The sequence below is a fragment of the Anser anser genome, assembly GCF_964211835.1.
Source record: "Anser anser genome assembly, chromosome: 3".
Classification (NCBI taxonomy): domain Eukaryota; kingdom Metazoa; phylum Chordata; class Aves; order Anseriformes; family Anatidae; genus Anser; species Anser anser.
Genome location: NC_139722.1, coordinates 69273256 through 69287344, shown reverse-complemented (window position 1 = coordinate 69287344; position 14089 = coordinate 69273256). Strand labels below are relative to the sequence as shown.

Genomic DNA, 14089 nt, shown 5'->3' with positions numbered 1-14089 from the left:
TGCAGAAGAGAGAGCTCAGGGGAGAGGCAGGCTAGAATGCAGTGTAACCAATGTCAGAATCCCATCCTGACTCTGGTCTCTGTACTCAGGCTTCTCACTCTTTCTGTATGAGAATATATTAATGTTGTCAGCACACTGCTGTCAGGGAGGGCTATTATTTAATTAGAAGTCACACACTAAATGAAAAGCTGTTTTCACTGAGTCACTGGAAATCAGCTTCTGTGACCTCGCCAGATTTTTAGATTCTAGCATCTCCCGCTGATGTAATAGTTTCTTATGTTAGAAAAAATACTGTGGGTTTGTATTCTGTCCAAGGCTGGAAATAGCTCTTGAAAATACTTCTTTGCATTTAGATCAAATACTCTGTTAAAAAATGCAACTCCCCTATACATTAGAGTCAGCGTGCCAAATTTCAATGAAAACACTCAGGCTTTGTGAATATATTGAACATTTGAAAATGATCCTCTGAAGTGGAAGTGTGGCAGTAACTGATTAATATAGAAGCTCTTTTCTGTTTTGCTATAATATGTTATGGATTTATTGTGTCCATTATCAAAATGCCTTCAAGCTGAAATCTAATGAGAGCTTTATATACATGTGTGATTGTACTGCTTGGTGTTTTGGCATACAGTATGCTCACTTGAGATGCTGAATATGTTGAGATCTGCTGAGAAAGGGAAATTTAAGTTGACTGGTAGTCATTGACTAGTAGGTTTTGCTCCCAGGAATGCTTTCGAGGAACCTGCTTCATTAGTAAGATTCAGCTGCAGCTAAGTCTGTTTGTGTAGTGTGTTGAACAGCTGTTCATCTCTTTGTGGTACACTACAGTGCAGGCACAGTACATGCTACTTATTTCAATTCTTCTTGTTCTTGATTTGATTCCTTCACTCTATTAACATTACGTGCCGGGTTGCCCACTTGCAGACTTACTAGTCTTGTTGACTGCTAGTTTGGGGGAGGATTCAAACTGTCTTTTTTTTTTTTTTTTTCAGATACAGGCTTTTTCTACCTGCTAGAGAGGCATATGGCTAGATCTCCAAGTGACAACGTTGTTTAGAGATGTTCTGTAACAGAGAACTACTGTAAAATATACAAATAATTAGCTATGCTTTTTCTAAACAGCTGTGTTTATTCTTATTTTAGAGGTAAAGAAACGGATGCTCAGAAAAGCAGGTAGTTTTCCACAGCAGTGTGACTTCATTTATTTTAGTGCTGTGCTCTGACCTCTTTGTCCTCCAGAAAGGCCTGTGGACTCTTGCAATGAAAAAATAACTCAATTTGTTGGTTGTCTGAGGATGTTTTTCAATGTTATTGCTATCACAATTAAATATATGTGCTTTATTACTAAGACAGAGCAGGTATTGACTCTGATCTGCCACCACCTAAATCTGTGTTTTGGAAATATGATGCTGGTACAGTTGCCTTCTTTTGTTGGTATATTTTTACATAGTAGAGGAGCTATTTTGGGTATGCCTAGTGTAGCATTCTGCCTCTGCTAACAAATACAGCAATCGCCTGCTGTACTTATAGAAATACTCCCCCAGAATGCTAGTCCCTTCTCAAACAATTTGTGGCTCCAGAAATTCATGAATCATAAATGTTAGCTTTGAAGTTTAGTACTTCTTTGTGAATTTAGTCACTGTAACTGAGTAACAAGGTTTTGTGGATCATTGTGTTTACTAGGTATGTTAAGTGATGAAACTTTAACGTCTTACTGCTGTGACTCAAAGGTTTGGAAAAATTTATGTGCACTGTCCCAAGGTGAATTATGTTATTAAAGCAGTGCTGACATCTATTCTCAGAAGAGTTTCTGTATGAAGATTAGGGGCTTATAACTGAGCTAAAATGTCAATGTTCTGTACTTACGAATCCATCTCTAGTAGAACGTAGATTGTGTCATCAAAAAAGCTGTTTTACAGTGACCTGCTTTTCTTTCTGCATGTCAGAATTAAATATTTTTTAAGGCTTCACTTGTAAGGAATATGTCTTGGTCTTGACCTTCTTGATCAGATTCCCATTGCGTCTCTGGGTGAATTCCTTTGCAGAACTTGGTTATAACTTTCTTGTGTTAGGGTATGCATGCTTTACCATCAGTCATTTAAGCAAAGGATTATTTTTTTTTTCAGATAGAATTTCTCATATACCTTTCAGTAAACTGTCTAACTTGAAGTAAAAGCTAGTCATCGTTATACCCACCTACAAAAAGGGCATGAGAGAAGACCCAGGAAACTTGTTAGTCTAACCTCAGTCCCTGGAAAAGTTATGGAGAAGACTATGCCAGGGTTTATTGAAAATCAGTTAAAAAATAATAATATCAGGCATAGGCAACACGGGTTCCTGAAGGGAAGGTCTTGCCTTAGTAATTTGATTTTCTTCAGTTATAAGGCCACCTGTTTCATGGATGAACAGAAGATAGATGTAATCTTCCTGGATTTCAGTAAGGCCTTTGACACCCCACAGCAAACTTCTGGACGAATTGTCCAACTGTGAGATAAACAGCTTCACACTATGGTGGGTGATGAACTGGCTCAATGGTAGAGCTCAAAGGGTCGTAGTGAAGGGGGTTCAACTGGCAGGCCAGTCACCAGTGGTGTTCCCCAGGGCTCAGTTCTAGGGCCAGTCCTGTTCAACATTTCTATCAGTGATCTGGATGCAGGAGTGGAGTGTATCCTCAGCAAGTTCGTTAAATGGGGAGGTGCTGTTGACCCCTTGGAGGGATGAGAGGTCTTGCAGAGGGATCTACATAGATTGGAGCATGGGGCCATCAGCAACGGCATGGAGTTCAACAAAGGAAAATTCTGGGTGCTGCACCTGGGATGCAATAATGCTGGTACAGGTACAGCCTGGGAGACAAGGGGCTGGAGAGCAGCTCAGCAGAAAGGGACCCGGGTGTCCTGGTTGACAGCAGGCCCCACGTGAGCCAGGAACGTGCTCTGGCAGCCAGGAAGGCAAACTGTATTTTGGAGTGCATTAAAGACAGCATAGCCAATCGGTCAGAAGAGGTGATTCTCCTATATTTAGCATCGGTGCAGCCTCACCTTCAATATTGCATGCAGTTCTGGGCTCCACAGTTATAAAAAATACAAAATATAACAATGTCCAGTGATAGGTATTCTACTGCAGGATTAAGATGCTGCTTTGAATCACTGTCCTGATGATAATTTCATCAGTTATAAGATGTACATTTTCTGAGTATGTTTGGACAGCTCTTAGGTGTTTTTGTCATTTATTATTTACGACATACCAGAAGAGTTCATAAGGAGCTCAAGGAGCTCATAAGGAGTTCATAAGGAGTCCAAGGCAAGCAATTGTTATCAGTTCACACAGAGCCCAGCCCTGCTGCGAGGTCTGCAGGTTCAGATCCTTTGCAGATTTGTTGTAGAAAAATTTATATAGCTGAAGCTTTTTCCCTTGACTACTTACCCATCTGACCTGAGGTAGGAACAACTGATCTGATTATAGATTGTCTGAACTTAAATGCCCATCTGTGCATATAAATCAGTGGTAGTTTAAGATATCATCTTATCAAACCAGAACAGTGCAGCTTTTTTACTGTCAAGATAATACTAAGATGACGAGAATGTCTAGTTATGTTGGAAAAGAGAACAAATAATCACTATTATGATGTGAAGGACCTTGTAGCTACATCCTGCATGCTGCTTTTTGTGCTCAGCTGGAGTCAGCATACGACTGTCTTGGTGACCGCTGGGTTATTGAGGGAAATGGCCTAGCGACTGCATAGGCACGGCCCTCTTTCTGGTCTGATGCTGGGCCAGCTGCTACCACATGCTCTTGTCATGCTTTGCACAGGAGAAAAATAAAATTCAGACATTTTACAGAGGATTATTTAGTTCCAGTGGGGATGAACACAGCTCAAGGTGAGAGCTGCCTCTGAGCATTTGGAATTTCTTGTAACACAAGAAATAAAAGGCACCCTTTTGAAAGGATCTGGTAGTCACATTAAAAAAAAAAAAGGCAGAAAGTGTTTGTTTGTTTTTAATACAGTGCCTGATTAAGCTGCACAAGGGATTGGCACTGGAGGTTATGGAGGTCAGAACTACAGGACCAAAACCAGAGCCTTCATCAATCATTGGGTACAGGCACGGGTAATAAGGGTGCAACTCTGTTTTAGGAAATCCCTAAAATGATGATTGTTCCTAAGCCAGGGGTGAAGGTTACTTCTGGGTGCCTTTGAAGATAAAGTAACAGATTGATTATTTTGTGGTCTCACCTTCTATGATGTGTAACCCCTCACGTGGTTATGGTCTCTGGAAGCCTGCAGGACCCCATTCGGCTGGGCTATGAGCGGAGACCCTCTGCAGCATGATGGAGGGATTCCGTGTTCACAGACAGCAACACATCTCTCGGCACAAGCTACTGAAAGCTGTTTCTCCTACCGAGTGACATATGATGCAGAAAAATATAAAATGTGTGTTAGGGTTCTCACAGTTTTATTGCAGTTTAGAATTTATTGCAGTTCAGTATTTTCTACCTCTGTACAAGCAGCATTAATTTCTCAGTTGGTTTTTTTAGGCAGTTAGGGTGCAAATTATTGTTTTTATTTAATTGTAATCTAAATCTTTCTGTGCCATTAAAATTACATTTGTTTTGTTTTAAAATATATTAGCTCCTTTTATTTGATTGAGAAATCTTAAGTATTATTTCTGCTGTTCACTATTGGGAATCTTACATGTCATCACTGTCATTTGCTCTGGGTGGTTGCAACAAAGTTTACTCTTTTTTTTTAAATTTCATATTTTTGAGAGGTATTTTATCCTCTTCTTAATAATTTGATAATAGATGTCTCATATCTTTCTAAAATTTCCACACTCACCTAACTCTATATGTTTTGTTGGCTTGCTTGCTCCCTAGATGGTATCTCAGTTTGAAACCCAAATAGCTAAATTGACTGAAAGCTTGGAGAATCAGACCAGATTGTATCAAGAAGCTCTGGAGAGAAACAGAAAAGCTGAAAAACAGTCGGAGACCTTCCAGGATCAACTGAAACTTTTGGAAGAAGAATTGCTCTCTATAGATATGATGCAAGATGGTTTGAAGCTTGAGAAACAAAAAGTATTTGCATGTGTTATTTTATTTTCATAAAAATCAGCAAAGCCAGAGATGCAGCTAACTGTATTACATTGATCAGCTTGAGTATTGCTCAGTACTGCAAATAATGTGAATTAGCAAAGTAAGGCATCGTGTGGGGGGCAGTAACATCTTTTCTTTAACTGACAATTTTAGTTGGAAGAAGTGGATAAGTTTTCAAGTTCAAAGTCCATTTAATGTGAGGGAAAAAAAAAGATTTTAAAAAAGTCTCTGTATATATATCAGAAATCCTTTAAGGATTCTTTGATTTCAAAGCTTTTCCATCTTTTTGTAATATATCATCTGGTCCACAGTCTCCCAAAATATTTCAGTCTTCGATTCTTTTATATCCATAGACCATTGTAACTACCAAGATTGCTTTATGAATTGAATGAATAAATGCAGTTATCTTGGTACAAGTTTGCATACTAAGAGTTTGAAAAATGGCATAGTACAAGAGCTAAACCAGCCAGCTAAGAAAGACAAAGTGCATTGTTCATTGTAGCATGTTACCAGGCCAAGATCAGTGCTTAGTGAGTTGAATTTGCAAAGAATCAATAGTTTGATGCTGATTTGCATTAGCCTATGATACAATAACTTTTTCTGAATGAAGCATCCACTATCTTAGGAGCAACCAGAAAATTGAAGTGTTCTTTCACCCTGCTTCCTCTGTGAAGAACGTGTCAGTAGTTCCTTAATTTCTTTCTAGTTTTTGCTGCAATAGATTGTCTACATTCCCTCCCACCTCCCTGTTGATGAATGACTTCAGTGTTTTCTTCTTATGGTGTTGTTTTTAACTTTTTGAGACACAAACATCATGAAACAGAGAGATTCTTGCTGTGTTTTTTCATCTTCATCTTAAGCAACAGTTATGGAACTGTTTTTTTTTTTTTTCCTCTCGTTATTTCTTTGCAAAGATTATGACCTGCAATAGAAGTAAGGGAAAACAAAGGCAAATGTGGTTCTTAGGGAGAAGAAGAGCTTTGGTTTTTGTAAGAGAAGCTAATTGTGACCAGCAAATGAATGCAATTTTTAAAGGGCTAGCAGGTAGGAGAAAACAAGGAAAAAAAAACAGATTAAGTTTTTGGTAAATGTATGTATTCACAGCAGTAAGCCAGGTGAAGATGTAATTAAAGTAATCTTTAAAACAATTTGTAAACCAGTAACTGTTATCTCTAAAACTTACTGCTTCAAAGAAGGGCAAAAGTCTGACTGTGCTAACACTCTTTTCGTTTTCTTAGACCACATGGGATCTCACCCGTGGTATCCCCAGTACCAGTTTTATCTGTGTTAGTCAGTCAGAGCTCAGAGCAGTGGGCATGCACTTCCACTAAATGGGATGTAGCTGTCCTTTCTTCCTCCTCCCCGACAGTGTGTGGTCATGTAGAACAGCAGAGATGCGGGCAGGAAGTGGAGTCAAAAGCAGACACACATACCTAGTACTTTTCTTGCTGCAGAGGAGCACAAGGCAATCTAGTCTTGCTAAGAAAATAAATACAGTAGGTCCAGGAGTTTATGAACAAAAATATTGGCTGAAAAAGGACAACTGGAGAATTTAAAATTTTATCAGGAGTGTGTATGAAAAATATATCCTTCCAGTACCTTGTAAGATAGTCTGTTGGCTCTGTGTAGTTGGTTGTCAGTGTAGGGGGGAATTGCTTCTAAATTATACGTCAGGACTTTTAATGAAATTTTATTATTCTTTTTCACATTTTCCCACATCGTATCTTAGTATCTGATATTTCTGGAGCAACTTAATGAGAAGATGAAGCTGGATAGTGTAGCAGCAGAGGTTGGATTTGATATGAATGTGAATGCAATTCTAGCCCGGGTAGAACAGTTGGTCAAACTGGAAGGTGATGCAGTGATTGAAAACAAGACTATGGCATATAGCCTAAGAAGAAAGGTAAGCAAAAATGAATACTGTTACTGTTTGTTTCCAAGATAAGATGCTGCTATGGTTATATCTGTGTGATAGCTTGTTAGAGGTGGCAGATTGGAGCTTCGTTTCATATATGTATAAGAAATATCAAAGATGTCCTTTACAATAAGAGAATCATTAAGAGAAGATAAACATATAGAGCTGTGAAAGCAGATTGCATGTTAAAGCAACTAAAAGTACATACTTCTATAAACTACTGTTGAAATTTAAAACTACAAGGATCTACTGAGAAGGGGAGTGTCTTATACAAGCTTCTCTAGAAGCTAGTAGAACATCGGTTGTACTTCACCAAGTATTTAAACATTTCAACAAGAACAGTGCTCCTCTTGGAACCTTGATTATCTGTGCAAATGTAGTCAGACACCCCTCAGTCATTCTGTTGTGACAGAGTGAAATCTTCTCTTATTAGGCTTATCAGAATGGTTTAGAGCTTGGGATGAGGTCTGTTTAAGGTTTAAAACCATACTGTATTCTTTTTTCTGTAAGCAACTACCTCTCTGAGGTAATGTTAATACTCCTTAGATGTTCCAGAGTACAGTTTGGCAGTTCAGCTCAGGCAAGCTGAAAACAAGTAGTCTCCTGAGCACCAAAGTTGCAAAACTAAACTGCTGACCTTTGTGTAGGAGCAGTGGATGAGTGCTTTCTTATTTCTGTGTGATGACTGTGCCCCTTGCACATTAGGCTTAATAAACTTGTTAAACATGGAAATATCTTAAACTACCACATTGGAACCACAGTCTGCCTAATGAATGTCTCTTATGTCTCACATTTGACAAGTGCCTTATATTTGAGACAATTTCACATGTTTGATGCACAGGTATTTATCTTCAAATAAGGTGTGGTCTACGTGTAAATACATTCAAAAAGGTAATACACAGGCTTAGGGATGGAGAAGCACAAAGAACTGGTAATATCAGAGGTATGAAATTAAAGTGTAAGTGTGTATATACTGCTTTACAGAGTTTTGAAGAGAGGATTAGGAGTTCAGGTTAAATGTGCAACAGGGTGATTAAATTTATACAATAATCTGTGTAGTACCATTGTCTTTTACATATATATTTAAATATCCTTGTATTCATAAAACCAGTTGAAGACTCAGAAAGAAAAACTTGAAAGCAAAGAGTTGCACGTGAACCTTCTGCGGCAGAAAATAACCCAGCTGGAAGAAGAGAAGCAAGTAAGGACAGCCTTAGCTGTGGAGAGGGATGAGGCCAATCTCACTGTCAGAAAGTTGCACAAGATGATAGAGAGGTTACAGAAGCAGCTTGATCTGGCCAGGGAAACAAATACTGATCTCAAAGCCAAGCTGTCTGAAACCAATGAACTTAAGGTGAGTTAAAAGATTAGATTTGTGCTTCTTCCCCTTTTTCTATTCCAGCTGGATACTGCTGGAGTTCATTTACAATAAATACATCCGTGGAGTACTGTTCGAATTCGTGTAGAAAAATATAAAATTACAATGTGTTGCGTATTTAGAAATTTGTCTTAATATGTTAAATAGCATATGTAAGCACCATGTAAATCTTCAGTTTAGTGTAAGAAAATTATTATACACGCATCCCTTTCTTTTCTGTCAATATAATTGTAATCCTGTTTTCCCATACATTGCTCACAGCAAATCTCATCTGATAAGTATGTGGAGTGGAAGATTTTTTTTGTGTAAAACATGCAAGATGCTAAATTTTCATTATTCCTGTGTTTTATTACCTTGCAGCAGTAATAAATTACCTGCTTTAACTCAGGTGGAAACAAGTAATTTGCAGTTGCTGATAGGTTGTCACCTCTGGAAGTGAGAAAGGTTTATTTTAAGCAACTTTGTGTCTTATGGCTCATGAACTGAAATAGATGACTTGCAACTGAAGGATTTTCACCAGCCAAAACATTTGGCAACTTTTTTTTTTTTGTATTATTTTCCCAGTGGCTAGCAGGGATTGAACTCTCACTGTGGGCTCTTTTCTGTCCAGTTACCTGTTCTTGCAAACCCCGTAGAGAATTAGCAGTCTTTGAAACAACAGTCTTTCTGGTAAATGAGTTGACACTGGCCAGTCTGCTTTGATAACTTTACAGTTCACACATACATGTGGTTTCCTCAAGAATTTGTAAGAAAATACATCAGAGTGCTTAGTCCTGATTAGCCATCATTATTATTTGTTCATATTAGACGAAAACGTGTGACAAATTTAATATTGCTTTATGAATTGGTTATTGCAGATCCAGACTTTGGAGCAGAACAGAACAATAGAAGAACTTAATAAGTCCCAAGGCAAATTGGAAAGAATGAAAGAAAAGGTTGAGAAACAACTAAATTCTGTCAAATCTGAACTTCATTTAAAGGAGCTTAAAGCTACTGAGGATAAAGAAAAAGCCAAAAATATGCTAGAAGCAGTTTCCAGTGAAATGAAGGTGCTTAAAACAACCCTTGCAGAATTAACAAGAAGAGAAAGACAGGTAGGTGTACAGGTATTGCACAGGTATTCAACAAGTGCTAGTGTCATTTAAAATGAAAGAATGTGTTGTAGGTGAAACAGTTATCTGGCTGTGGTAAAACCTTGTGTAAATAAAGCAAGGAAATGTTATCTAGTGTGGCAGCTGTGAAGAAGAGTCAAAACTCTTCTTCAAGTTGTACATGCAGGAGAATGAAAAATAAATACATTTTTTTTTTATGCATTGCAAAATATTCATTTTATATCACATTTTGGAGAAGAATAAAAATGCTTTAAAATCATAGTATCCTTTTAAAGTGTATTTTTCCATATCTCTTGGGTATAAAACCTGCTTACCTAGTACCATGTATAGGCCATAAATTCAAAGACTGTTGGAAAAGAAAAAAAAAAAATGAAGAAAGCTATTTTAGATTGATTTGTGACATACAAGTTTTTCAAAGTGAGAAAAATTTTTTGTGGTTACTCATCCATAAGAAACCAACGTGTGTATTAGGGTGGTAGGGTGCAGGAAATTTAACTGACAGGCACACTAGTAAGTATGTTCCATTCTAATTTCAGAAAATTATGAAGTATGTATTTAATTGCCCCAGCATATCAAGTTTTATAACAACATTATAGATAGCATCATTGTTAAAAGCCTATGGGATACTTGATTAAAGTCACGAATGTGCCATGGTAAGATTCAAATTCAAATTGCTTAGAACTTTGTCAGTCTTTCTAGCTAAAATTTTTACATTAGATGTTGGTCTCAGCAACAGTGCTAGATTATATTTAAGAATGCTATTTCCTAAGATGAGTCTAGAAAAATACTGATTTACTAGCACAGGAAAAGAAATGGGGATCTTTCTTTCTGGAAAGCTTTAGCCCTCTTTTTTTTTTTATAATGAACATTGGAAATTTGGCAGGAATATCTAATTTCTTTATATGTCTCATGAGGAAACTAAGCATCTTGCACATAGAAAATGGCTTGAATTATATTCAGAAAATTATACTATGGAGTCATACATTGAGTACTTGTTAAAACCGCACATGTTGAATTTTTACTGAATGCTTTGTATATGCTGAATACTGAATGTGTTTAAAATGCCAAGGCTTTTCAAACACTTGAAGTGTTCTTTGGCCAAATGTGAAGAACGTGGGAAAGGTAAGTGGGCTACACAGTGCAGAATGCTCAAGCACAGCAAAGTACTAGGCTCAAACTTTCAGGGTTAATGAAGCAAAAGCATCATCTTATAATTCACCAGTACCCACAATCACCAGGAATGTTTCAGATACTTACAGGTAGAACCGCACTGCTGAATGGGGAGCAAAGCTGTTTGTAAAACCTGTGCCTGATACTTTGTGCAGTACTGTTGAGTAGTAATGCCATTTTGCTAATATGAGAACTACCAGCAATATATGTAACATACTCACCTGCCTCCTAACAGTTTTCTTAGCTAAAATCTCTCCTTGAGATAAACCTACTGTTGCTAAATCAGACAATTCTTTCTAAATTCTGTTACTAATTAACACTTGAGTTTGTTCTGGACTTCTCCGGAACCATTAAACAAGGAAAACACCTTCCTCACTCCCAATTCGGTGTAGTTCTTCACCTGCTTTGGACTCGGTTGTTATTCCATCTCAAGGATGCTAAACAGGGCCAAATCTCTCTTTTGTTCTCTAAAAGCTAGTGAATGCAGAGCTAAATATTTCTTTCAGTGTGCATGCACATATTTAACATGAATATAAATGCAGTGTGTCTGAGTGTATATGTTAAGAAAACTACTAGAAACCCACATTGCTGTTATCTGATGGAATTGATGATGTGGCTAGGTTGACTGCTTCTGAATACATTTGGGTGATTTTTTTCAGGTATCGTCTGCTTTTCAGGGATATAACCATATTTCATTTTATGTAACATTGTAGTTTTGCATGGATATCTTCTATGCTGTGAAAACTAAAAGTATGCAGAACTGAACTAATGCCAACTGGTTAAGACAATGGTCATTCTTGTGTTCACAAAGAATGGCAGAGAATACACACGTGAAGTAAAAAATTAATATTGGATCAGAGTAAATTAGAATTAACTGACATTTAGGGTTTAACAGAGTGTTTCATGTTGTTCTTTGTGTGTTAGACTTGTCTAAAGTCTGGCAGATGATACTAAATTAAAAGGAGCTCTTGATTACCTTGAGGATAGAGAGGCCTTTCAGAGACCTTGATAGACTGGAGGGCTGGACAATACCACCTGTATGAAGTTTAACAAAAGCAAATATCGGACTGTGCACCTGGGATGGGGCAAACTCTAGTCTGTACGGACTGGGGAATGAGAGGCTGGAGAGCAGCCCCACAGAAAGGGATCTGGGGGTTCTGGTCAGCATCAAGTTGAACATAACCCAGCAGTGTGCCCTGGCAGCCAAAAGGGTCAGCCATGTCCTGGCATGCACCAGGCACAGCGTGGCTGGCTGGCTGAGGGAAGTGACTGTGCCACTCTGCTCCATGCTGTTGCGTCCTCACCTTGAGTGCTCTGTGTTGTTTTGGGCACCATGATATGAGAAGGACATAAAGCTATTAGAGAGCCTCCAATGGAGGCCTATGAAGTTGGTGAAGGGTCTAGAGGGCAAGATGTGTGAGGAGTGGCTGAGGTTGTTGGGTTTGTTCAGCCCAGAGCAGAAGAGGCTGAGGGGATGCCTCATGGCGGCCTGCAGCTCCCTCACGAGGGGAGCGGAGGGGCAGGCGCTGAGCTCTGCTCTCTGGGGACAGCGACAGGACCCGAGGGAACAGCATGGAGCTGGGACAGGGGAGAGTAAGGTTGCGTGGTCCAAGAAGGTGGTCCAAGAGAAACTGATGAGTAAAGAGGAGCTGTGGCAGGCAGAGATCAGGGACTTGAGGTCAGGGCCAGTGCCTTAGTACATGCTGTGGCATGTGACTGCCAAAATTTTCAGTTGTCTCTGTTGTTTACTAGGTCAAGTACAACTCCTCTTCCCATCTTTTCTGTAGTTTTCACTGTTTAATCAGCAGGGAAGATATGCCTGTGATGGATATTAAAAAATATTGAAATTGTGAGTGTTCTTTGTTGAAGATTGTTAGCACCTCAGCTGTTTACTTGTTTTGTTTGAAGTATGCCTCAAAGGTCCATTTCCATCCTCTTCAGCTCTCTGTGCTGAGCAACAGCAGAAATTCCTGTATTTTGTCCTGCTAATACAAATGCTTGTGTTTGTATGTATGCATATATGTATATGTTTTTCCAGGCATTTCCTTTGCTTCGTAGTTAATATATTAGTAATTCCTTTCTGTTTGTTGTTGCAGCTGGCAGACTTCCGAGAGGTGGTCTCACGGATGCTGGGCCTCGATATTGCCAGCCTTGCTCTGCCTGACTACGAGATCATTACATGTCTTGAGGGGTTGATTCACTGTCATCAGCACCATTTTATTACCTGTGTCTGTCTCAAAGATGTGGCAAGGACACAAGATGAACATACAATTTCTTCAATGAAACACACATTTTGAGGAAACCTAAGTAAAATTTTCTTTTGTTCTTCCCTATCTGCTAGATACGCATAAAAAATAGATCCTTATTTCGGTTCCTTGGTCTACAGATACCTACTTGGACTAATTTTTAGTGTTTCAGTAGAGACTCTGAGCCTAATGGATAGTATATAGCCAACAACCTGGACACAACAAACATAAAATTCCTGGGCTGCATAATATTTCAGTCATGAAAATGGTAGGCAATATGTGAAAAATGAACATTCCTCCCGTTTCAGTGCAGAGGCACTGAAGGCATGAGCCACCTGAGATCAGTTCACAGTTTTGGCAAGTACTTGTCAGCTTCAGTGATGTTTCTTGTGCTTTACCTCTGGGTGACAGTGATGAAATGGGGATTGTCCAGCTTCTGTTTCTCTTGCAAAATGGGACCCATCTGTGCATTTTTGTACACAAGAACTTCAGCTCAAGACTGGAAATCAGTCAGAAGGCTATCGGTTTTGGAATGAGGTATTTTTTTCTTCCATTGTTTTCTGTAGACTACTCTTGTGTCAAAACAAAAAATTATGCTTTTTCAGTGAAGGATCTCTCACAGGCTCCAGTCATGTGCCTGGCATAGATATATAGTAAAATTAGATATAGTAAAATTGCACGTTGTTCTTGTCATGACGCCTTGAAAGTATTTCTTCTAGCTGCTGTGTTCTTTGGGCAATTAATCCATTGGCCAAATAAGCAGCAGTTCTTCTGAGTCAATAAGGTATTAAAAAATCCTCATCCACTACAGAAAATAGCTGAATTACTGAAGTCTTGATTTTCAGAAAAGCAATGGTGATATATCCAGAATTACCTTTTAATCATGAAAGCAGCCTAATGCCCTTTCTGATTGTTAAACTTCATGATTTTTAAAATACTTTGGAACAATAAATCTGTTTTAATAGCACACTCAAAATTGATTCTGTGTTTTTTTTCTCTTCCCATTATATATTTTATGTGTATCTGTTGAACAGTAAAGATGACTTAGCTATTTATGTATGACTATTGTGGACCTTCTACAGTATCGCAGCAAATGATAACCCACTCACTAAAACTGAGCACTATTTTAAGAAAAAAATAGACTTTTAGAAGAAAATACAGTAATTTTGGTATATGG

At 38.4% G+C, this 14089-nt stretch overlaps 1 protein-coding gene across 6 annotated transcripts in view; it reads left to right on the top strand.

Moving 5' to 3' along the window:
* Positions 1-13878, top strand: part of CCDC170 (coiled-coil domain containing 170) — a 45915-nt gene extending 32037 nt beyond the window's left edge. For all 6 annotated transcript variants that reach the window (XM_083827755.1, XM_083827756.1, XM_083827754.1 and 3 more), the window contains 5 exons: positions 4873-5073; positions 6821-6994; positions 8118-8360; positions 9242-9478; positions 12763-13878. In XM_083827755.1, coding sequence (XP_083683881.1) covers positions 4873-5073; positions 6821-6994; positions 8118-8360; positions 9242-9478; positions 12763-12963 — 1056 coding nt within the window. In that variant the 3' untranslated portion in view covers positions 12964-13878. The remainder of the gene's footprint in view (positions 1-4872; positions 5074-6820; positions 6995-8117; positions 8361-9241; positions 9479-12762) is intronic.
* The last annotated feature ends 211 nt before the right edge of the window (positions 13879-14089 follow it).